The 26,207-nt window shown below is 46.3% G+C and overlaps 1 protein-coding gene across 1 annotated transcript in view; it reads right to left on the bottom strand.

Annotated features, from left to right (window-relative positions):
* The window catches only part of LOC139102116 (tyrosine-protein kinase Dnt), a 61,170-nt gene that overhangs the window by 19,044 nt on the left and 15,919 nt on the right, over positions 1-26,207 (bottom strand). Inside the window, exons 2-3 of the mRNA XM_070655805.1 lie at positions 22,891-23,018; positions 2,655-2,925 (exon numbers count right to left, since the gene is read on the bottom strand). Coding sequence (XP_070511906.1) covers positions 2,655-2,925; positions 22,891-23,018 — 399 coding nt within the window. The remainder of the gene's footprint in view (positions 1-2,654; positions 2,926-22,890; positions 23,019-26,207) is intronic.

Below are 26,207 nucleotides of genomic sequence, written 5' to 3'. Positions count from 1 at the left end.
GCGATCGAGAGTCGTGGATCGCCAAATCTTTTATTTTTAATTCGATGGCGGATTTCCAATATACGGAGTTTGACGCGAGAGTGCGAGAGAATCGTCGTGTAGAGAATTCGATTATTTTCGAGTGATCTTGAGGCGCCTTCAAATTGCGGCAGGACATCTCAAGCTCGAAACGATCGCCGAAGGACTCGTCGGAGCACTAGCGAGTACTTTGGCGACGCGGTAGCGGGCGGGGAAGGAGCAAATTCGACAAAGCGGGAAATCTGCTCTCAGGACGCGACTGGAGCCCTTCGCCGCGGAGACGCTTACTTATTTTCATCCTCCTTCCGGCCTTTCCGCGCGCACCTCTGTCCACCTACTTCGTTTTTCTACGCGGCCGACCCTCTTGATCTTCGGAGAGGGTGGGATCCTCTGCCTTCTCTTCTCTTTCATTAAATACACCGACCCCCGGCGAGATTCAATTTTACTCGGCGGATTGCTTTTTGTTGTACCGTCGCCTGCCTCGGTAACCGGATCCGGATCTGCGCTTCTTTCTCTCTTTCTCCTTTCTCTCTTTGCTCTTACCTTTCTTCCGTTTCTTCCCTTCACCTCTTGCTTTCTATCGTCGCCGTTCCCTGCCATCGGATCGTTTTCCGTCGTTTAAACGCATATATATTTCTCGACACAAGCAACAATCACACGGTCGAAGGGTGGATTTTGGAACGAATACGCGCCGAATTTTGGGATAATTATGCGTAATATATAGATAACACGTGAAATATGAAACGATTGTAACACGCAATTATAGAATTTATTTTAAAACATAATTAACTTTTGATTGCAAATTTTATCAATATTATTTCAGAGAGAAAAAAACTAAAAAAATATTATCAGTTTAAAACTACGTTTTTTATTTCCTTTTCATTTATGAAAATATGACTCGTCTCTTTTAATTAGAAGTCCAAATTAGTTTTTTCTAATTTCGAAAAAGATAAAGGTGGATAAAAAAAAACAGAACGCGACGATCGTGTTGTCGTGGTTTTAATTTAGTAAGCGCGTAACTTTCATTTACCAGAAGCTCCGCATACAGAATTTGTCTCGAAATCTGTATGAAATATTAGCGGACTATTATTGCGCGAGACAAACGAAAATCGGGGCCATTTGCCAGATTGCACGCATCGCGCGGCTTGTTTTTTCAGAAAACATACGTTTTTGGGATCGCATAGGGTTGGCGGAGTCGAGAGAGAAAGAGAAAGAGAGAGCCCGTCAAGTATCACGAGTACAAGCTTACGAGCACCCTCGTCGGAAGTGGCGCGGAAATTACGTTTGTGCCCGCTATTTCCATTTCTCCCCGAATAACGTGAACTTGGCGAGCGCACATATAGTATATACATTAATTTTATTATTTAAACGTGATTATTAAAGCGGCCATTAAAACGCTGTTTCTCCCATCGTGCCGGCGTTTGTTTAGGAAAGCTTGATAGTTACCGATTAAAATAAGAGCTCGCAGTCATCGTTACCGATTGCAATACGTCTGCAGTCAGCGTCGTTGATAAGTATTCGATGAAAAGTATTTAATCTCTACGTCAACCACCGCGGATTCAAGCTCGTTTTTCGATAACGCGTCCCGCTGCGTCGATGTGATTAACTCGCCGCTTTGTTTTCGCATTCGGGAGTCCGTTATTGTTATTCTTCCCGTCGCGTTTAACATCGCAACGTCGGAGTTATCAGTCCGGCGCAGAGCCCATAAATCGCGCGGATAAATTGGGTTTGTGCGTGACGCGGAATGAAACGTTTCTGTTTTAATCGTGGCCGCGTCGAAGCCGCGTCTCGCCGTAACGAAGATATTCAGTCGGGCTAATTAAATTCGAGATTACGTAAACGAAATAATTATCAACCGACTGCGATGGCGCTAAAGTGGGCGCGGATGAACAAAAGGGCATTTCAGCGGGCCGCGGGATGCGCGTAAATGAGCAGCGTATACCGCGCAGATTACAAAGCTTAAATGGTATTACCCTTTGAAACGGATCTTTATGTATTGCGGTGTAGATCAATATCGAAAATAACGAGGCACAGAAACCCGTTAATCAACGCTATTTATATGTATGGCACTGACTACTAATTAACGCTTGAGAATTATTGAAAAAAATCTATTAAAAGAAGAGGAAATACGGTTTAATAAATGTAAATTTGAAAAAAAAGCAAGAAAGCGAAAGAAAGGGAATCGCGTAAACATTATTCAAAATTGCAGAGGAACCTGCAATTTTAATTACACCGGTAAAACCCCGCCGGGCGGAAGAGTTAAATAATTCACACCTCAGCGTTTTCATGTTTTAAGTGAGACAAGCGGCATCGCGATTTTTTTTCACAAGTTTTTAATAAGGCAGACGAAAGAAGGAAACATCACTCGGTGTTTTTAACAGAGAAAAGGATCTACGATCCAGATCTGGGTTTTAATGCGCGGCTGCCGTGAGAATCGTGAGATTTTGAGCACGGAACTTCCATGCGCTGCGGAATAATGAAGCACAACTTTTCATGTACGGGGACAATAAAGCGCGATCGGCGTTTCTTAAAATTAACATAAATTTCTCGCTGCAAGAGGGCCACGCTCGCTAACTATCGCGCGCGCCAAGTGCCGCCGGCGATATCTGGGAACACAGTTGCCGGCGCGTACGTACCTTTTAGGCAGATCTTGTTCCTCTTGAAGACCAGAATGGTGTCGTTGTATCTGGTCCCGGGCGGTGCCGTGACATTCAATCTGAGCGCGAGCGGAATTTCGGCGCTGACGACACCTGAGCACGGCAATCTGATCCGAAAGACCTGCAGGCTGACCGGCACCTCGCCCCTGGCGGACACGTTTACCCTCGGCGGTAGCAAGGCCATCATCCCGGAGGACGGTCCACCCGGTACACCCACTACGTCGTAGTCCAGCTCCATCGAGTAGGGAAGCTAGAAAGCAAGATGCGCGTCCTCAGCGACTCGACAAGCAAAAGCGTCACATTGCCATCGCGAATAGATCGTAAATCCCTGACGTGCGAATTCTCGAGAAGCCTTATTTACACCTCGATGTGAGCCCCTCCGACTTCCCCCTAATATTTCCGGGGAAGAGCATTCCGGTTATCGTTCCGCCGGACGATATGCCGGCACGTAATAAAAATAGCGCGCGGCACCCATAACTCACGGAAATGCCGAGCTCGCGGGCCCTTCTCGCCGCATACGATTGTGCATATTAACGTTATAGATATACGAATATATATCGCCGTCGCGTCGCTCGGCATGCAATATTTCGTATTAAACTCCGCGCGCGGTCTATTCCGTATTTACTGCCGTCTATCTCGTAACTTTCTCGAAGCAAGATCGCGCCAGGCAAATCTGGGGTGGGCACGCCACCCCCGCGACTTGTCACTCGAAACCTCCCGCGTAACAGCGGGGGGAGTGGAAGGCCAGACGGGACTGCGACTAGGGTGCTCAGGCACGCCACAAGTTTTACGAGGTGGCATAAATAACCCGGTTAGTACTTCGTGATGCGGTGTCAACGGAAAAGGCGACTCCACCCTCCCGCGACTCCCCGGTAATCGTCGTAATCGCCGCGCCGGGGGGTCGCGGTAGCGTGACACTTGCCTATCGTATCCCAACAGCGTATCCGAGGTATCGCACGCCTTTCTCGTCTCTTTCTCCCGCTCGGTCTTTGTCGTTTCTTTTTCGCATTTATTATATTTTTTTTCCATCCCGCCGTGTACGCAGACATTGCGAGACGAATGGACCGTGCGCGCGTGTCACGGCACTCCCCGCGGAATATCAGCGCGTAAGATACGCCGCGATACCATCGACTCTTTTTCTCTCTCAAACAACTCTTAGATCACCTCGAACCTTTCTCTTTAATTACAGAAAGTGGCTCAGTTTACGCCGGGCGATTTATTTTGATTCAACGATTGCACACGTATCACGCGAGTAATTATTCACCGCAATGGAAAAAAATCGCTGAGAGTTATGGTCCCCGGCTATCCTTCGCGGAATCTGTCGCTGTAATTTAATTATAGTCACCGACTCATTCGCGCAAACGCAAACAACCGGCGCGAGTCGCCTTACCGTCATTAATTCAGTGGTTTTTATAGACGAGCGATCGCAATGCATATAGCAGCGATATTCTTTTTTTTTTATGAAGATAAATTTTTCCCTCCGGCGAACTTTCCCTCGTGAATGGCGGCGAGGGCGGCTAAAGCCCTCTCGGAAGGGCGGGCGAATGACGAATGGCGCTTCCGATTTTCTTCAGCGGGCACGCGAGCTTTTTCATACCGGTGCGTTCATCTCGGTATTCGTTCTAATTGACGGTAACTTAATGACGACGCGGTTGAATCGAGAGGTGCGGGGGTGGGCCTTGAGACGGGACGCCGTTTGCCTCGTAATCGCTTCTCGAGGGTGGCGGTGACGTGACATCTATCCGTCGCGTACGAGCCGGCGGGATAAAGCGTGTTTTCACCGTTCTACCTACGCGACGGGTAGTAATTGACAGAAGTGCCTCGTTCTCTCGTCGAAAAGCCACCCTTTTCTTCCACCGGCGCCCTTTTTCTCCCACGATAAATCAACCGCGCCCGGGCCGAACGCGTCTCCCGGAATTGCTCGCCGAACTCTCGCTTGGCAGAGCGGCCGATATCTCTAAACAAATCTAGATTGATTTGTGGCGCGTTGCAAATATATTTTACGACTCGGGCGAGAGTTATGGCAAGGTAAAAATAAAATTAAGGCGGAAAGTGTCAATTTAAATTTTCTTTTTTTTTTTTTATTAAAGAAACCGTAAAAATCAGAGTTCTATTAGTGAGCGGTATTTAATTGTCGGAAAAATGGTATTTCATACTACTGCGACGGTTTAGAAAAAAAAAATTTGCGAAATAAACTGCAGATTTTTTCTTATTTCTTTTATTCGGAAGCGGGTGCGCAGGAATGGGAGAAAGAGCGGAGTTAGCACGGCACGTGGAATGAGACTCGAGTGATTTTCTTGCAGCTGTAAGCGTTTGCTTAATATCCAGTCTCGGATTCCCATAATAGCGTAAAAATGTTTGTCCAAGAGGCGTCTGCGCCTCTCACGCGTCCCCTTCGAATCCAGGGAAAGCGGAGTCATGGGCGCCGTTACGATTTATCCGACGGGGGTTATGCGAGAAAACTTCTCTTGAGGGGCCCGGAGACCCGGCAGAAATTTTCCACTTATATTTATTAATTAAAGAGACAAATGTAGGTAATATCAACTTTCGACATGCGCGCAGAATTCCGATTCCGTCGTAAACTTTTTTTTTCTTTCTTCATTAAAATCTGTAAACGCGAACTTCCGGCGTGAAACAATCGCGAGCATCCGCCGGACTTCTCTGTGACGCCCATGAGAGAAATCGTGCGAGAAATCGCGCGACCAGCGATCCGTCAATTTTTTAAATACTTTCTACTGTAGCGCGTGTTTTGCGCGCCGTGAGTAAAACGGGGGGTGAAGGGTGCAAGCTCGTACATGTGAACGCGTATTTCTGTGTACCGAGAGCAAACTTCGATTCTGAAGCGACGACGCGCGCCCACCCATTGTCGCTGTCGATGAAAAGGAAGTCGTATAACACGAGAGAATCCTATCGTTCGACACCAGGAAGGAAACGCCCGTGGCTTTTAAAGGGATGTGCCCGCTCCTCCCCACCGCGCTCGATTTATACCGAAATTATGCCGCGATTTTGTATTATCGGACCGGCGGAGAATATTAAAGGATAAAGGCAGACTGATTTATCCGGGAATTATTCCCCGCTCGTATTATTCGCGTCCTTGTGTTATTCCGGCGGGCGAGCCCGCTGGTTGATTCGACTGGATGCGCGTGAGCGATGAAAAATGTGCGGCCATGCGAAAAGTACGATGATAAACGCGGCATGAAGCGTACAGAAAAGGGTCAACGCTGCCGATCGCGGCCTCGGTGATTAATCGTGGCGCCGGGATTTTCGAGATAGGTTTCAATATCGTGGATCAGTCGGGCGTGTGTCGTGAACAGTAATAAGTTTAGACATGATATTTCTTATCGATCCCGTGACACCGTCGCCGTTTTTGCAACGAAAGTCGCGCACAATTTTGAATGATCGATAACCATCCTCGCCGCTAACGTGACGTAATGATAAATAAGCAAACTGAATAAAAATAAAATAAATAAAGCTCCGCGTTTAACAAAAATGGAGCTTGACCATGCTTTTTTATTTTCTTTAAATAAATATCAATCGAGGTATTTCGCGTTTCGGTTCATCGAACAATTGGCATTAAAAGCGCTTGTTCTTTGATCGCGTCACGAATTCATTCGACCGATAGTCGTTTCATAATTCTAGCGAGTAATAACGTTGTTCTCATTATCATAATTTCGGATTCGCCGTGTGACGAGTATTATTTTTAAATTGGGAGAAAACACGTTGAACAAATATTATCGAAATGTGGTTACGCGGCGTAACCAAAAGTATACGGCCGCAACCGGTGTCCATCGGTGCATAAGCCGCGAAATTAGTCACGTGTCGCTAGGCACCCGAGGCAGCGATCGTGTAATTTTTATGGGAATTTTCCGATGGATCTTTTACACGATTGAACCCGTACGGGTTTTGCCTCGTGTCGTACTCGTTGGCCGATTAAAACGGCGCATTTTCGAGCAGTCTCCTGGCAGATATGTCCGCTTTCATTTTAAATTTAAATCTGACCGGGCAGAGGTATATTTTTCGTTAACCATGCGGTTCTAAATTATAAATTAAAATCTCGTTCACTCGAGACAGCGACAATGATGACAACTTTCATACACATGGAAACCGATTAATTTGCAAATCTTATAAAATTGTTTTAATAATACCGACCCCTCTATTTACTATCAGATAAAAAAAGATTTAATTAATCTCGCCACGAAATATTTACAAATAAATGGAAAAACCGCTGGGAAAAAGAGAAGGCATTGGTTATAACAGGTTGATGATACCTTAGGAAATTTCTTCTATGGTTTCCCTCTTGCTTTCAACGTGCAATAACGAAATGCCGTTGGTCTTTCTGCGTGTCCACCCTCCGTATTGCCGTTGAAAACCCTCGCACTTGAACTATACCGAACGAAAGTCTCAAGTTTACGCTTTGATTCGGCTCCCGTTCCTTTGACCGATTGCCTTTAGCCACAAGAAATTAAATCGAATTCTTTGAACGGAAACAGCATAGGAGACTCGCGGTATGTCGAGAATTTCTTAATAGGCGACGCGCCTAGATGAGTTTCCAAACTGCTTTTTGAAATACTTGAAGAAACAATAGTTTTTGGTCTCAAGGAAATAAAATTAATTAAAATAACATAAAAATCTTGACTTTGATCAATCGTAAATTTAAAAAATTTTACAACTTTTTAAAAAAAAATCTATTTTACGTAAAATACGTATGATTAATATTAAGTTTAACTCAACAAAATAAATTGTTCAGAAATAGAGTAACGTTGTAAGTCTCAGCAAAATTAAAATTTTTGACGGAAAAAATATGAATGGTAGTTGAGGGTCGCGGGCATCATCGAGCATCGCGTGCATGCGAACGGAAACCCCTTAACATCCCTCTCGGCATCTACTCGCGGGGCTCTTTAGAGGCACGCAAAGGACGCTTAGTCTCTCCATAATATCTCAATCGCATATATACGTACACAGCCGCTAATGCTCTTATACGTAGACTAGTTTGGCCGGGAAAGGGGCGAGGTGAGGCGCCGCCACTTCCTTTTGGACAACGTTTATACGAAGGCGTCTTAATGCCACTTCCGACGACACGATGAATTAATCACTCTCGTTCCTACGACGCCTTTGACCGCCCCTTCCCGGCCCGGTTGCTTCGTAGGCAAATGAATTAACAACAAGGGCGAGCGAGCGAAGAAACCTCCGCGGAAACTGTTAACGTTTGCATACCCGGGAGGTACAGTGACACCGTCGCACATGAGATTAATTAAAGATAGCGGGCGTAAGACGTGTATATGGAACTGATTAATACTCTCCTGCGAATAGACTGCATTGTTCTGCGTCCCGAGGAACGTAATACAAACCGGAAATCAATGATCATACTCGGCAAATATCGCAAATTTACAGGAATATTATGCATCTAAATTTTTTTTTTCTTTTTATTTAAATTTTATTTTGAGAGGTTTACAGACCGAAACACTCTTGACAAATTTTTTTTTTTTTTATATAATTTTGACATAAATTTTTCTATTTTAAATCCCCTGCTTGTTACATTCGTGTTAACCATGATAACGGGTTATTTCTATATTAATCTTGAAAATTATGCTGCCGCAATGCAAATGACGACTTAACGAGCGGTTTTAACGCTTTAATAATTAGCCCGACTGTACTGCCGCGAAGAGAACAAGAACGACGCACAAAGGGTACGAGCAAAGCAAGGGCTGTTTGCACCCTCGGTGTTAACGCAATATACCCGCTCCAGGGTGCGACGCACTTAGCATGTGTACACGAACGTTGCCCGTCTGCGGGCTGTCTGTCCACGTGCATCCATTTTCCCTTATAAGCTCGCAGTTAGCCCCAACGGCGATTCCACCCCTGCCGTCGGCTTTCTTCGCTAATGATACGCGCTTTTTTGCACGGCTACTAAAATAAATTACTTACTTGGATGCTCCTAGAACCGGATACGGTTGAATTTAATTAACGCTCGAGTAATGTAAAGTCATCTTCACTCCAATATATCTATTTTATTTCCACGTTACTAATTTTCACATATAACGAGTCTGTACTTAGTGGATACGTCGCGGTATTTGTCGATTAAATCAATTATTTGTAATTAAAATTCTTTTTTATTTACATTAAAAATTTATAAATAAATTAATGTAATTAATGTTCGAATGTAAAAATTATTAAACATAAAATTGTTTTCTTTAACGTAGAAGTTAGAATAAATAATGAGCTCTGTAGTGTCGGGTTAAATTTAAGATATATTAATTAAATTAAATTATACATATATTTATTAAAATAGATTTAATATATATTTATTAGATTAAATTTTATTTAGTTTATTTAGTTTAATTTATTTAAAATTACGCTACATTTGTTATTTACTTTTTAAATTTGTCGTCTTTTTTCCGTCTTTGCGTAGATTGCGGTTTATGATGCATTAACCGCGTTATACATATACGATTATGACTTTGATACTTCTGTCGCGGCGTAAGTATCACCGCGACGGTCCCTTATTCATTTTCTCGAGCTTCATATTCCCAGGCATCACTTGTCTTCGTTATCTCTATGAAATATGGAATCTCTCGCCTCTGTAACGTGCCGTCTGCCTCCATACTCCTTTACTTTCGCTGCCTATCCATTTTTCCCCCAGTGCTCACAGCGTTATTCCTTATTTTTAATTTTAACAAAAAATTCAGCATACTTGACACGCGTATATAAATGTGTGAACGTGTATCCTCTCTGCGTTTTTCTTTGACTTTCATTAAAGACAACGATAATTATAATAGACTAACGAGAATAGCAGATAAAGTACGTACGAATTTTTTATAACGTAACCGAAAAAAAAAAGCGACAAGTTTTATCTCTACCCGGAGATTCTCATTCCACCCACTTGGTAAATTTCGCTCGGCGACACCCAGGGACGAGGTCGGCGCAATATTCCGGTGCTCTTCCGTGAAGTTAACCACGCGGCCCGACGACAGGGTCAAATCGCACGAGACTAATTTTATTACGCGGAAGTCCGGTTAATTGGCGCTAGGACCGTATAAATTGCAGCGGCTTGGCGATGTTCGCTCGCGCGCCCGGTCGGACCGCCGGGACGTGGGGCAGTTTATCCCTAATGCGAAAACATTGCTTCCCCACGGTGCTCACGTAGCAAGAGAGACCAAGTCGGGACGTAGTCACGTAAAGGATTGCCGGAATTCCCGCAGGAATCTCGTGCGACGGCCGTTCTACCCCTCGTGCTTGCCCAGCGCCTGGTCGAGGTCCTCCGCGCCGATATTGGACATCGTAATCTTTTAATCCCGCGGACGGCTTATTGCTGGACGGATCAAAAAAAGAAATACGGGCCGACGACCGCGAGCGAGGAGACGTAACGACCTTTTAAATCTGCGCGACGGGAATCTCGGTGGAGATCGGACCCGGCTTAACGGCGTGGTCGGACTTGGCGCCACCAAGTTCCAACCGAATCCGACGACCCCGCCAAGTCCGCGAGCGATTAGAAGTCCAAGTTAGAGAACGGTTGCCATCCGCGCGTTGTCTCCCATTATTTCGCTCGGGGTTGGTGCGCTGTTCGCGACGTGACGCGTTTACGGGCTGGGAGTCGACCGAATTGAATTATTCAACGTCGGCGCTTCGATGGACAGGTGTGATGTTAAATTAATTACGAAATATTAAGTGTCGCACGGCGTTAGATTTCACGATCCCGGCAACGCTTCGATGGCACTCTGCGAACAAATTTTTAATTGACAAGCATGCGTTCGACTAAAACTACATGTGAAAGTACGCGACGTGAGTTAAAACTTGGAAAATAAGTAGCAATTTGGTAAACAGTTGTGGTAGCAAATTTCGCTCCGACAGAAGATTCTGTTACTTAATCTTTTTACTTGAGCTATCGTTTTAACCCCTGCTCCACTTCAAACTGTATACTCTCGACTTCAATATATTCCATTATGCGCTGTTTACACGCCAGACGCTTCTGTAAGGAAATGAAAACGCTTTCGTGCACGATAATGGAAATCTGAACCGCACGGAGAAATTAGTTTCTTTGATGGGCGAGGACGGCTGCCGATCGATGTCCGGATTCTGCGAGTTATTCTCCCAAATTCGTCTAACCAACGAAACAAACTTCCACAAATAATGACGATCGCTACTTAATAACAAATTAATTTATATTAATTTTCACAAGTTTGCTGCATAACGCATCCTCTTCAATATCTCATTAAAATTCAAGCCGCTACGGGGGTAACTTACTTTTTAATTTAAATCGTACACATTCGACGGAACTGCGAGATAATTCTAATTACGCTTCGACATATTGAATCAGCCCGCGTTAAACAACCCGCGCTCTCAGCGGCGATTAAGACGAACGTCTAACGGAAAGACGTATCTACTCTTAACGTTGACTTAAGACTCCACTTACTTGAAGCGCCGTTCCTCTCGGGAGAGGTATCGCGGTCCCGAGAAGGTTCATCGGAAAGCACAATTCGGCGAGCCGTTTATCCTCGCTCGCATCCACAACGCGACGGGGAAGGAGATTGGAATGACTAAAGTCCTGATGAAGGGTGGATGAGGTACGACGGGGGTGAGAGACAGTGGCACGAGGGAGACGAGGGGGACGCGCGAGGGGTCGAGGGTACGTAGGGCAATTTTCGCGTAATTCGATGGGGCGTGATCGTCATAGCAACCCTCCGCACCCCCGTCCACCCTCTCTGGAAGCTGCAGCCTGTTCAAACAAGCCTCAAACTCCGTGCTAGGCTCGTATCTATTCTCTCTCGCTCCTTCTCGCGCGCCGTCCTCATCGTATCCCCTTGTATCTCGCATTCTGTCGCTCTCCCCTTGCCTTTCTCACTGTCCGTCTTTCCGCGGTTCTCTCGCGTATCGCGTCCGTCTTTCATCGCCCATCTCGTTCTCGCGGGGCACTCCGGGAGCTCAAATCCGCGAGCGGTACTCCGGGATTTCCAACAGTTGCGATAACTACCTGGATTTCTCCCGCAGGCAGCGACGGCTCAATCGTTTCATTGTAATTACTTGCTCGTTAGTGCGACGCCCCCGCCCCGCGTCGTGCACGAGTTGGCTCGCAACAATAACAACCGGGGATCTTCTCTTCCCGTACGTTCCGCGACGACGAATGTGCCGAGTCCCGAGAGCTCGAAGCCCGCCGTTTAGTTTATGGCCTGCGACCGGTAGAGGAAATATCCAGCACGGCTTTCTGACGTCCCATAATACGTCCGACTGTGGCTGCATTGCGAATTATTATGTCGGGAGTAGTCCGCGTGTGCGTTGGGATTCGTATCATCGTTCATCTCTATACAGGGCGTAATTCGTACAGCGCTATACGAACCACTGCGAAATGGCCTCTGACGTAACAAACTTGTGAGCCATCGCAATATTTTTATTTCTTCTTCTTTTTTTTTATGTATACGCATATATATGTATATCCAGACAAAAAATTTCGGGACCGAGCAAGAGAAGATATTCGGAATCTTTTCGTTTTGCTTGATCCAGCCGTTTCTCACACGAACGGCGGCTTGCCGAGAGAGATATTATAATGATTCCGCGTGATAAATGCCGGTAAACTTGCCGGAGCCTTCGCAAAATGTCCGCCGCGGAAACGGAGATCTATCTGCCACGCGTGACAGCGTCGGCGATACTGTCGCCCAGTAATTTCTATGTAAATTGAATGCGGAGAATGCGTCTCGTTACTCGCGAAATGTTTTAAATTAAGCGCGCCATAAATGAGGAAAGTTCATTGTGAAATAACAGCGTGCCGTTGCATTATTTCCGTATGTAAATACTCGGCGTGCTCGAAAATTGCGTTTCTAATTCTCGTCATTTGCGCGACCATAGCTTCTCATTATCGAACACCGCAGCGTGCATTCATGTCCACCGATCGAATCGAATTCCACGGAATACCGCGCGGACGAATATTTTATACTCCGCGATCATATAACAGGTCGCTTTAGTGCCTGTCGGAACTGAAAAACAGCAACAAGAGAGCCAGAGAGAGAAAGAGAGAGAGAGAGATAGCAAGAGGGAGAGAGCTTGCTAACGAGATGCCGTAGTTTCATCTCGCGGCGAAATCAAGCTTCCATTACCCACTCCATAGATAGGCAAAGCACTAGGCGAGCACCGGAACAAGATTGCTCACCGAAGTATCTAATCTCATTTACGGCCATTTAATTTTTCATCTGCCCGTTCTCGGTTAATGAAAGTATATGGCTCCGAAGCTTGATGCATTTATGAAGCAAATTTATCGTTGTTCAACTATTCGTCTGATGGACGTTACTTCGTTACACGAACTGCGCTCCTGTTTTCGTTTACGACTTTGCGTCAACCTGCGCTATATTTGCTAGGATAAAAAAAATTTGAGATATTACCGAACGTTGCGGAGTAAACTCTACGTCGTTTCCCTTATCAAGATGCATCAACGCGGTCGTCCCTTCAAGTATTAAACCATTACACGTTGGACATCGGAGGCGGAGGTCGTAGGATTAAATTCCTCGCGCGGCCGGTGATCTTTTTGCTATCTCTGCTCGCTGTCCCCCGCGGCCGAAAAATGTTTACGTGCGAAACACGTAGCGCTCCGGTACGAAAAAGATGGTATCGGGGGAGAGGAAGAAAGAGAATTAAAGGAGTTAACGAAGCACGCCCGCACGTTTCGAGGGGGTTACCGGGGAAAATGGAAAAGCATAGAGATGTATAAATTACCGCGCAACTTGCTCGCCGGTATTGCGGGCCGCGCTTAATTATAAAACCGATAAATTCATCCCGCGGGACACGGGACAGACGTCTGGAATCCCGAGGTTGATAAACGAGCCCCTGATCCCGACCTTCCACCTTACACGAGCATCCACTAGCTCGCTTAAGTCGCATCTACCCCCCTCGTCAACCCCCCTTTTCGTCTCGCGCGCCGTACGCGCTTACGCCTCGATGGACCCGCGTCATTGAGTCCCGGAATCTGGACGAGCGTGTAATTAGATCCTTGGCCTCCGCAGACCTAACGATAATTACATTTGCGTTACCTACGCCGTCAGGACGGCCGGCGACGCGACGGCCCGCCGAGGGGTCCGCCTCTCGTGGGATCGCATGCGTAAACCACCTCGCATATTGTCCACCTCGGATCAAATTTTCATATCGAATTTGCACGTCCGCGGTAATAACTTGCTCGTCTCGAAAGCACTCTTGCGGGAGCGATTTGTCACTGATCATACACGTAATAATTTGGTTGTATCTTTCATGTATAATTTTCATACTGCTATTGGATCTCTTTACAACATCGTATTACTTTCAAAATTAAATAATGTGTTTTGTTGAATATGTTTAAAAATTACCGTTAAAAAAAACACGAAAGAAGAGTTTCATATACTAGATCCCGCCGACCGCCGCGGTAGGGTGAGTACGTGCGTGTGTTTACATCGGCCGGCAGATCTTCGCGTTCCAAGTTCGCAAGGTGGAGAACGCGCGGGCGGCGGACGACGAGAACCGGTTTGCCCGGCGAATTCGGCAGTCGAACGAGCGTTGCGTAAGGTCAGACCAAAACAGTAAACAAGTACGCGGTGAAAAAAGTTTAAGACATCTATTCAGATACATGGTGGTACACACCGGACAAAAACTATACGACCGATATTAGACAGATTTTTTTTTTCTTTTTTAAAATAATAACTTAATTTTTTAAAGATAGTCTTATATTTAATCTGCGTGATCTAACCATTAGCTGCAAAATCAAATTAGCTTGATAAATTTTCACTCGGGATACGTTTGTTTTAAAAACAAGGATTTTTTTAGTTTATTATAAAAATATGGAATATTTTTAAATCTAAATCTTTATATTAATATTCTTCTTTTGAATATTATTCGGTTTGTAAGAACCTCCGGTGTTCGTCTGGATTATTTCGAGCAAAGGCTTCGTTATGTAAACTAAGAGAGACTTCGGGCACTTGAAGGATCAGTCCAGGCGCCTTGAGTCGCGCTAAGCGCGAGGATTCCCCGCAGTTTTAATCGTCGTTAATCAAACGAAGGAGGCAGGTATGGACGTAATATTCCATCGATTCTCGAGTACTTGCCCACCGGTGAAAGGCGGACGCGCGCTCAATTTGGCGTGGTTCCAAAGCGGACAGATGTCCGTAATTCTCGGTTTGATAAACGAGCGCTTGATCCCAAGTTTCCTATAAAGCAGAAGGCGCCTTTTTGAGCGAGCGCCTTTAGCCGGGCTTCTCATATTTTGCTTTTATCGCAACGCATCCCTTCTCCTATGTATCTTCAATATTTTAGATTGTATTTTACTTTAAAGCTAAAAATAGCGAAGCGGAAAGAGAGTGAACTGACATTCTAACGCTGCAAGTTAATACCTGAATCGTTCATCGTAAATTAATTTTATTTTTCCAATAATAATCTCATGTTAATCTTAGAATAAAAATAATTTTTTTTGTCTGCTTTTATAATTATTACTTGGTTTTAAAATATTTCGATTTCTGAAATTTATTTGATTTCTTTTCACTCATTTTCCTCTAAGATTTTTAAAAATAATATATTAGACGCTATTCTTAAATAATCAGATAATTATTTGAACACGTAATAATACCCAAATAATCCGAACTGACGACGTTCGCAGCGCGCGCTGCAGCGATACGGCGATAAAAGTATAACGACCAGTCGCGACCGCGAATAATTGTACACCGACGTCGCGAATGGGTACAATTTTATCTTCCACCCTTAACCGCTCCGACGATTATTGAAGCACTTAGATCGTTTGCTTCCCGCCGAGATATTAATTCTCAAGGGGTTTAGTCAATTCCTTTTCTCCGGATAGTCGCTCTCCGGAATCTCCATAGCTGGGCGGCCCACGACGAAGGGACGATTCGATCTACCGGGTCTCGCCACAATGACGGAGGCTGCTCACGTACGCGTCACGGTCGCGCGTGTGTAGATTACGGGTGTCGCCCGCACACGCACATACGTGCGCACCTACAACGGCACGATGTAGCCGGCCTGGTCGAAGTTTGTGAACTATGAGTGAACCTATCGCAAGGACAAATTTCCTCATCTAACTTTCTCCGAGTAGATGAGATGATCGCTCAATGCCAGCGGCAGCGACGCTACTATCTTCACTATAACCCACCCGAGGTCCCCGCACCCTCCCCCTTCCCCACAGCCGTTGGGAAAATTAATGACGGAATCTAAGAGTTTTCTATAGGCAACTTTTACCGGCAGATCCCTCGGGTAGAACAAATTCGTGGAGTTGGGGGGACAGCGACAATGGGTTTCAGCGGCGTTCGACGCCGGGATGGACATCGCCGTTATCGTGTTTTCGTTCGACGGAGCTCTCGCGCTAAATTGGCGCTTCACGTGCGGCGTGGCGGCTCTTTTGTCGGCGAACGAGGCGTCGCCGAAGCGACGACGATGATTTACGCGCTAAACTCCTTTAACGTCCCATTTTGCGCCCCGACCAAAACTGCAAGGAACATTCAACTAACTCCGGAGGATAAAAAATTAAGACTCGCGTCTCCAGGTTTTTCTGGTAATTATTTAGATTCGAGACACTTTGGGTGTGCTTCCGGAGCAAATGTAAGTCGAAGAAACGTTCTAGGAAAGGATAAGCGCGAGGTACATACGGTTACATCGAGCGAATGCGGTCTCGTCGCGTGTAATGAATTTAATGAGTCGGAACTTTAACGTCGCGGAAACTCGAAATTGCTTCGGTGACTAAGCTCGTCACTTTCGAGAGGCGGTATTCGGAGCTCCCCGATGACGCGTGATTTCCCCGCCGTCGATCGTTTCACCTTATTTATCTAGCCGGCAGCGCGACGCGCGTCCCCATTATGAACTTTCGCGCGACATCGCGTTCCATAGTGCCGCTGAAAAGTCTTATTCTCGCAGGAATTAACGAGTTTCCCGAAGAATCGCGCGGAATTACGTCGCCGCGCGCCGTCGCCGGCGGGCACATGCAATTCTGCAAGTTGGAATTGAATCTACTTCGAAGAGAAAGGGGCCACGATTCGATCCGCGCACGGAAAATGCCTCGCGAACGGCGCCAGGGAAATGGGGCTCTTGACGCGGCGAATGAAATTATTAAAACGTCAACGCCATGTATATCTGACGACGAAAGCCGCTACCAGCGTCGCCAGCCATGGGGGAGAAAATTAATACATACGCGTCATTTGGCTTACCTCCTTATTTGCGCTCGCAATCCGCACCCAGAGTTCTTTCCCCCGCGAACACAGCCGCGAGTGTCGCGCATTCAGCCCGGATTCGCATTTAATGGGACATCAAAAAGAGAAATAAGCAGTTTACTTTTTATGCGTGGAAACGTCGTGCTTTGAGCAGGAGAAATTCGTCCGAGTCGTTAAGGTAGTATTAAGGCACATTTAAAAAAGAATTTTTTAATATTTTTGAATACCCCACACGCCACTATTTTAACTAATTTTTTTTTTTTTTGTACTATCGATCGCAAGAACTGCGCTTGATGCTAATTTTTATTCCGCTATCGCTCGCGATTTTACCTTGAGTTTCTGCAACACCGAGAACGAATGAGAGATTTTTCTCCAACACCCTACGCATATTTTATACGCATGCATAGCTGCTCGCGTACATGCATAAAAACATAAGATGAAACCAGAGAAACGTTAAATAATCGCATATCAAGTGTCCAACGACTTGCTCGGCACGCGTGAGATTTCCGCCCGCATTTCCGTTGTTTGCTATTACTGCAATAATACCGAATAACCACCGCGGCCGAGAGAGTATAATACGAACGTTGTCGAATCGTGGTATCGATACCGCGACGGAATCGCGCAACAACTCCTTTACTCCGCTTCCTTTCTATACGAGCTCGAATCTCTCCACCTACGCTATCGAACAAGTACTCGGGGGTTGCGGCGCTGTATTATGCATTCACCCCCTCCGTCGCGGTCTGCCGTATACCTTAACATAATAAGGTCGCATTATGCAGTATATACAAAATTTCCAGTTTAAACGCGACCCACGTTTCGGGCCTTAACGTCTTGTTCGCGGACACTCGAGTTCCGAAACTCCGCGCTCCGCGAGCAAAAGTTACGCCCAACCTCGAGACGATTTACTAAATCGACACAATATGCACTTTGCAGAGCGAATATTAACTCTGCGCGACGCGCCATTATTCCCTCGCGAATGTAAATCAATTAACTTCCGATCGAGCTTCGCTAAAAGTATTACAAAAAAATTTTTTTTTCTCCCAGCAAAAGTTTGAGAAATTCGCAAGAAAAACTTTGCTTTAATTTCTATTAATATCAGTTAAATATAATTGATATAAGTTTTTAAAACAAAGTAAAAAGTCTAAAAACTGCAATGCACGGTGTAATTTTTGAGAAGTGTTTCGAATATTAAAAATTAGACATGCGTTAGGTTAGTGAACGAATAACGCGCGGGAATATAACTTTCTGCAAATGAATATGTTTGGTTTAATACTGGATTTTGGGATTAACATGTCTAACTCCGCCGGACACGTTTACGCGTTTTAGCGAAGATCCGGCGAGCGCCGGTGAATTTTTTATCGGCTTTCGAGTAATCCCGCGGGGCAATAAACGGTCTACATCGTTTTCTCGCTTCGACAATGCAAAGCGTTACAGAGCACGGTGACTCCATGCGGGGGAGACTCCTTTTTGAATATTTTATATCATAAACACGCATGAATATTCCCCGACAAGGTTTCTGCATTTGACAAAAAGCACGCCTCGCCATCGAGGGTATTTCGTGGCGCGAAAGTATCGAGCGCATATGGAAACTGAACGCGCTATGCAATTTTGGTGTAAACGACATATTTGTCGCTGTACAACGTGGCGTTTTGCGTGTGTTAGAAACGGATCTTAGAAAAAAATTAACTAATAATCGCACATAATTATTTCGGCGTCGAGAAAATGTTTTTATCTGGCTTCAATTACAAGAAGTTTCAATTTTTTTTTTCGTTGCGTCGGCCGCTGCGGCCTGTCCGCGATATTAATGCGGAAAATGGAAAAGCAATGTCCCGTTCAATTTCGCTTATAAGGCCCGGCCGATGTCTGCCGGAAGCACCGCGCGGCGGTACGTCGAGGTGTAATCTAGCATCGTTAAAGCCAACACAACCGCCCCTCCGTCATTGTCTCCCGTTACACGGCCGCGCCCGCGGCCGTTCTTCGACACCGAAATCTTCCGTGAATATTTCAGGAAAATTACCGCGCGCTCGGGTTTCCAGCGATTACGTCGTATAATCCGTGGTGAGTGCGTTTGTCATGGCCACCGCGGCGGCGCCGGCGGTCGACGTGGCGGCGATGGAGACGGGTGTCGGGTGTCCCCGCGGGTGATATTCCCTGTTATCCGAAACACGAGGCTGTTATCCCACAGCACTTACCATACGTAAGCGCCGTGGACGAGGCCGGAAGAACGAGAGGCGACTCGGGGCGAATGGGAGCGGGACGCCGGATTACCGCGAGGACATTAATCACCCCCGCGTCACTCGGGTGGCCGTGATCTCGGTGAATTTGCAATTAATTCGAAATCGCCGTCGTCGTTGCGTCGCGAAGGCGCGTGTCGTTTGCGCATACATATCGGGGGATCGCGGGGTCCGTTTCGGCGCGGTGGGCAACGATCACCGGTGATGAATGGACCGCGGTACGGATTTCATTAATTAACGGAAGTGGCCGGGACTCGAGCGCGGATTTCGCTTGACGAAGCGGGCGCATCGCAAATTGGTATCTGGCAGTTAAGGGACGCGGCCACCGGACGAATATTGGATTGATCTGATTCCCATGGGGGATTTAAGCAGGAGCTTAATTGCAACGCTATCCTGCATTAGGAGTCGAAGATTCGCGGGCGACGTAATTAGCGTGATCGTTATTCGGATCAGAGCGCGAGTTATCGGGTTTCTCGATAATTTTAAACAACTCTTTCTTTAGTTAACAAATTATTATACTTTATACTAAAAATATTAAATTATTATTTAATTGTTATTACTATCCACTGATTGATTCAATTGTACTGTATTATAGTTTCAATTTATCTACGACAGATCATTAGTAGTATTTATAAAGAGCATCCAATTGCATTTTTCTTTTCTTTTTTTTTTTCTTTTTTTAATATGATTAACTGCCAATCGTTGCGATCAATGCTGTGTTTCAATTATATAAATGCCGCGATAGACAGGACACGCGCGCGTCTAATTGAAAAGAGGCTCCTGACAGATCATCGGACACGTCAGTCGTGATAAGACGAGCCGACATATAGTGCTCTCCGCGAGGGTGCGGTGCAGGACTCGATCGTGTGTTACAGTAATATCCTTTTTTCTTACGGAGAGTACGCCCCATCGAGTTCCCATCGGCCCCGAGAGGCCAACGGTATTACAAGTAATTGTCGCCCTGGGGAGATCGCAGATCGACCGACCCTATATCCACCCCAGTCCCCCGATCCCGGCGCGAGACGAAACAGGAGAGGGTTGGGGAGAAATGAGTGACGGAAAAGAAACGAAAAAAGGATAAAAGAAAATACGATACGTAGAAAAACCTATAAGTGAGGAGTACAAAAAAAAATAACGCGAGATGCGAAAAAAGAGAAATCTCGGGCTCGACAAGGAGGAGGAAAAAGAGCCGAGGGATACTTGAAAGCGAGCTAGGAAAACGGGAAAAGAGTAGCACCGTCAAACTGCGACGTCCCTCCCGCGCCCTTTACGACCCTACCACTGTGCCCCAGCTCAGGAAAAAGGAAAAAGAAGTAGCGCGGAACTTTTGCCTAACAAGTGGATGATTCACAAATCATCCCCAATTCGGCGTGACGCCACCCCTCGCTGCTGCGAAACTTCATTCCAGTCTATATCCCTAGCTAGAACGACCAATAAGTCTCGTCTTTGCTGCGGGCGACGAGTGGAGAGACGAGAAGAAAGAAAGAACCGAGAAGAAATAAGCGCGTAACGCCGCAATCCGCGAATCGAGAACCTAATTGAGGGTGCCATCGCGAAGTTGCTTCCGTGCTACGGTCTTTTTCTTTCTTTCTTTGATGTCCCCGCCTCGTTTCATTTCTCACCGGCGCGACGCGCTGACATCTTCCGAGGGCAATCTCACGATAAAACATGTTAAAAGTGAAAAATAGTGTTTCCTTCTTGTTCGGCCTGACACGACGCGACGCGACGACGCGATTTCGTCAACATTTCGCGACCGGAATACTTAAGAAATTATGCACGATGCGCGATCGATTCGTTCGCCGGAGGGCCACTCGATAGATGAGACCGTCAGATAGGGCGAGTAACAAAGTGTCGTGACTCATGGATCGAGCTCGCCGGTCCAGATTAGCAAAACGCATGTCGCGGTATCCCGCTCGAGATCTCGTGCGATGAATCCGATCGCGAAGCGCAGATATGCGAAAACCGAGCTGCACACACAATATCGCAACGAACGTGCAGCGTTCGAGGGGAAAGAAGTTTCTGTCCCGATGGACCGATAAACCCGGATAACACTACGTTTAATCGAGTCGTCGTTGAATGCGCTACGAGCCGTAATATCTCAACGCGCACAAATGTGCCTGGACTACGTTTGCTGTGCTTTTAGCTAGCGACAAGAAACTCGCAACATACATCAGAGCCCCGCGAAAGCATTTTAACGTTTCGCGTCACCTGTGTCTACTATTTACGAGTTCATTGATAAATCTCTTTACAAACTGCCTCTTGAAAGCGAGCATTAAGATATTAGAATTTTAAATATTTAATAAAAATAAAATGCAGGGTTTTAAAAAATAAAAAAATTTTTTTTTTAAATATTTAAAAATTATTTTTAACATAACCGCAAAAAAAAATTTTCATTAATTATATCTAAATACATAATTATTGTTAAGGCAAATTTTAAATTAAAGTTTAAATACTTTAATACACCCGCATTTTAATATTATCAACTTAACATTTATACGCCGTTAACAAACAATTTGTAATCAATGAAGCGCTCGCGTAAAGCTCTTTACGAGTAGCTATCGTCGGACTATCTACGCAAAATTAAGTGACCAATTTTCGTGCTGGCTCTCGTTCCTCCATTCTTTCGCCGAGCTCGGCCGTTTCCAACAGCGAAGCCCTACCGTCGTGTCGAAAGTGAGCGGGAGATAAGGCGAAACGACGGCTCCGTGATCACGGGAATGGCGCGATTTCGCGGTTAACGAACCTACGGATAGGGTCCACGAGATAACGGATAAAAGTCGAGGGCCGGGGAAACACTCCCTTGCGGGATAAGATGGGTCGCTGTGGTATTCCCGCAATAAAGCGTCCGCCGCGTAATGGCGCCGGACGTATGTTGTACATCTACGAGCGAGTGGATGTCTTCCCGAAGGATCGCGACAACAGGTCGGGATTCGCGGCGCGAACATATCGACTTTTTACGGACGAACGTTCCTGAAAAACCTCAGACTCGATGAATTTGCGGCACGAACGACACCGTATGACAAGAAGAAAAAAAATCGTCGATGTCGTTTTAAGTAATTTTTAAGCCTTTTAAATGCGATTTACATATTTAGCTCATATTTATTTTTTAAATTTGAGAGAACAGTCACGATCGATTGGATGCAATCAGTGGTTAGTTACGGAGCGGTGATTTCCTTGTCGTTTAACATGCAATCGCGACTTTTCACGTTTTTCCCACACGACGAGGGATTTCGAGGGCGCGCTCGGTTTCCTTGGTGACCGAAGGGCGCGCAAAACCGAGCCGCATGGCGTACACCGACTCGCTTCGTCCCTTTCACGCCCAGGCCATCTGTTTGTATTTCATATTGATAGAGTATTGATATAGCCCTGCACCGTCGTGCCTCGCCCCTCGCGCGCCGCCCTTAACCCTCGGTGAGCACCCCCGGGAAACCGCCGTGACGGGAGCCGCCATCCCGCGCCGGAACGTAAACGAGAATACCGTGTGTTTCTGCTACAAGCCAGGTCACGTGTTTACTTTGCTCCGCATTGTTGCGTCTCGTTAATCGCCTGTGGAAACGTTCGAGAGGCCCACCATCCCCCGGCCTCAGTCGCGCGAATCGCAATACTTGGCGCGACCGAAGACGTAAAAAAGATCTCGAAACGTGCTGCTTGAATAACGAAAGAAGCCCTTCGCGAAAAACGCACTTTTCTCCTTCAATACTTATAACAGTTCTATAAGACGTACGATGTATATACATTGTGAGGTAAAAAGTCTGGAGCCGGGATCAAATCTCAAGACGTTAAGACTGGAGGAAATGCCTTGATTTAAATGCGTGTACTCACCGGATGTCCTGCGAGGCTCTGCCAGGAGAACTCCAGATCCGCAACGTGCGCCGGCACGGGCACGACGAAATTCATCGCGTACGTGTTGACCACCCCCTCTCGAACGTAATACAACTCGGCCTCGAGTCCTGAAAGCAAAATGACTGAGTCGTATCGATCGGGCGATCAATTATGAAAAGGCTGTACCGTGCCGCCGGCGAAGTTTCCCTCCGAACCTCGCGCCGCCCCGGCGAATCGACCGATCGCGAGCTACGGCACGTGCGGCCCTTCGTTATAAGTTGGGGACGTTGACCACGACGGTCGCGTCTTCTTTACGCAAGGTGTCGCGAAATTTATTCCCGTGAACTTCCGCGGCACAGCATCGCTTTCCTAAAGACATCTCCACGTTCGTCTCGATATTCGTTCTCCTTTTATCGCCGTCGCGCGCTTACATGCAGCTCATAGAGGTCTAAGGATTGAAAATGTAGGACGGGGAAGAACGTCAATCCCGCGATACCGGGATTGAGATCTAATACGACGATTATTATCGGCATATTTCTCGTGCAGCGAAATCGCATCTCGGGGAATATCTACCGCGAAATAACCGCGAGGATCCCGCGGACGGATTTATAATGTGAAACCGTCGATGCCAGGCGCTTTCCTCTCTCCCACTGAATCATGATCTGAAAATTCCTCTTGGGCACTCGCACGTACGGTCTCGTTCCCGTTTCTCTGCGCGCTCCTCTCGTCGCTCCTCGGCCCGAAAAATCTTGCGTAGATACGTAAGGATCTGAATTTCCTCGGGCGATCGAATGCGTCATCCGTCTGCCTTCACGTATGACTACGCAATTCGATATCGCGAACAGGCTCTATCAGATATACCGCGCTCTCGTAGATACGTGCTGTTGTGCTCGACGTCGCGGTCACGTTTGCTTCGCGATAAAACCCCTTTAAAGAAGCGAGATACTCAGATTCACGCGCGAAACGCAAAAGAGAGGAAAATGAAAATAGCAGAGCGCGGAAAGAGAGAGAGAATAGGATATTTTACAAATTCGTACGGCGCGCACGCGAGTGAAAATTCCTGCCGTGGTTCGAGAGGCGACTTAATACGGCTAGGAATTTAAAAAGGCTTTGTTTCTCCTCGCGAATTGTTATTAACACGGTTTTTAATTCGGCGCGATTCACCCTTTCTCCCTTCTCGGTCGAGATACAGTTCCGCTTAAATTTTAATTCCACTGTACGGCGACTCTTCGCTGGGAAATATTTTTATTGTTATTCCTGCACGGCCCTGTTCTCAGACGTCCTCGCATTACGCATTATACGCCGGCGCCGGGAAAGTTCTAACTGTAATAGCAAATGGGAACCACTCTGAGTCTAAATGGTCTGACTCTGCAGAGAGTTCTACTACAGCTTCTGTGCTCTCAGCTCTTTGACAGTTGAAAGAGTCCATAACATTTAATTTCTTGATCAGCCGTAGTAGATTTCCATTACCCCCGACAATATTAAAATCGAATACACAGGAAACATACCTCTTGCCAATTATTCAAACAATAAATTGTAATTAACTTATATCCAAGAAAACTGTTTTCGTTCGTAATTACATTCACGTAGATATTTGCATTATTTATCTGCCCTACGTCATTTGCAAAGTAAAACCTGTCCGCGAGATGAAATCCTAATGAAATTGGACTCGCAAAAATCTTTATGGCGATCTATATCGCGAGCGTCTCGCCTCGCTCGCTTGCGATACGGTTTAACGATAGCTTAGCGCTTCGCGAATGTACGTATACATTGAAATGCAGGCAGTCGAAGTTTAAGGCGTGCTTGCGGGGGAAAAAGGAAGAGTAAGCGTAGTAAGAAGATTAAGTAACTTTCTACTTCGTGCCCCGCGTCTTACGAAGGGAAAGACTAACGCCCGGCGGAGAAACTGATAATGACAGTGGGCCGTGTATTAAGCGAAACATCCGCGAAATCGAATTAATCCCGCCGTACTTCGTTTTATTATCAGACGTTAATCCCGGCCAAAGTGGAGATTCGTGTCTGACTAAGTAAACGCGTTACCACTCGCACTCTAAGATGTCCCGAAACTCGTCGCGAGCGTCGCCGCTTAATAGCGTGTTGCAGCATTCGTAATACTCCGTTTTTAACTTTTTCACGGCGCACATGTGCGTTGCGAATATTTCAAATTGCCGACAAGCCGCGATACGTTTCGCGAGGAAATATTTTTCCCGGCCGAGATTTTCAGTATAAAAAAAAAAAAAAAAACATTATACCTATGAGTAAAAATGCCGAAGAGCGCGTATTTAGCGGCGTTATCAAACCTCGCAGCGATAATAAAGCTGCCGTTTATTCACGATCGAATAAAGCTCTCGTCGGCTTGATCTGATTTATCGTAAAAATGACACGGGACCCTCTTAATTCCGAGCCTCGGAATGAGCCAGCTTCCAGTTTCGGCCAATTAGGTCGCTCGCGAAACGAACTCGCGCAAGCGAGTGGAAAATCGCGAGCTTCCGGCACACGCGAATCTTTATTACCAGCTCCCCGCCGCGAGATAGCCGAGATGCAAAGTTGCCGGGGATATTTATACGTCGGTTTATCAGTCGCAGCTATCCGGGGCCGTGCCCGCGGGAATGCCGCACACGTAGAACGACCTCGGGATGCTGTCGAGAGCGAGAAGGAAAGAGGAAACGAGCGTGCCGAGAAAAGCGAACGTGTATTTTCTCTGTCGCGCGCAGGAGAGCCTGAGAGACTCCGCTGTTGGAAAGCCGAGGGAAAATATTTCACAAGAAGATAAATCTTAGACGATCCCACGAGGAACGAGCGCGCGCAGGTAACCCGGGTGGATTAAGCTTCGCGATATCGCCCGAGGGCTTCGAGTGGGCAACAAATGGACATAATCAGGTTGCGCTCTACAGCGCACGGCGTTCGGGCATCCGCGTTGCCGGGATTACGCGGGGGACCGCCGCGACCTGCCACGCGCATCTCATCGCCGTGGATTTCATTTCACGGCGTACCGCATCTTCGTTTTGATGTGCATTAAAGTTCGGAGCGGCGAAAAGTTAGCTACGCGAGAGCGAACGCGTAATTGCGACCCGCTCCGCACGCGCGTGGTTTCGCGGTGCAGTTTTATTGCACGTGCGGAAGACGAGCCTAGAATTAGACGAGAGCTAATTAAAGCGCACATATTTGTTTTTCTTTTTCTTTTTGTTTTGCAAAAATAAAATACCTTATTACTCGAAATACGCACGGCGTTGCTTTGATTTTATACGCGACGTTCGCATTTTCCGAATTTAAAATCTCTATTGCTGGCGCAGATTTGCGCGAAAAAGACTTGGTTC

Source organism: Cardiocondyla obscurior, linkage group LG04 (genome assembly GCF_019399895.1).
Source record: "Cardiocondyla obscurior isolate alpha-2009 linkage group LG04, Cobs3.1, whole genome shotgun sequence".
NCBI classification, from domain to species: Eukaryota; Metazoa; Arthropoda; class Insecta; order Hymenoptera; family Formicidae; genus Cardiocondyla; species Cardiocondyla obscurior.
Note: the sequence above shows the minus strand (reverse complement) of the source record. Positions and strands in the feature narration are given on the sequence as shown.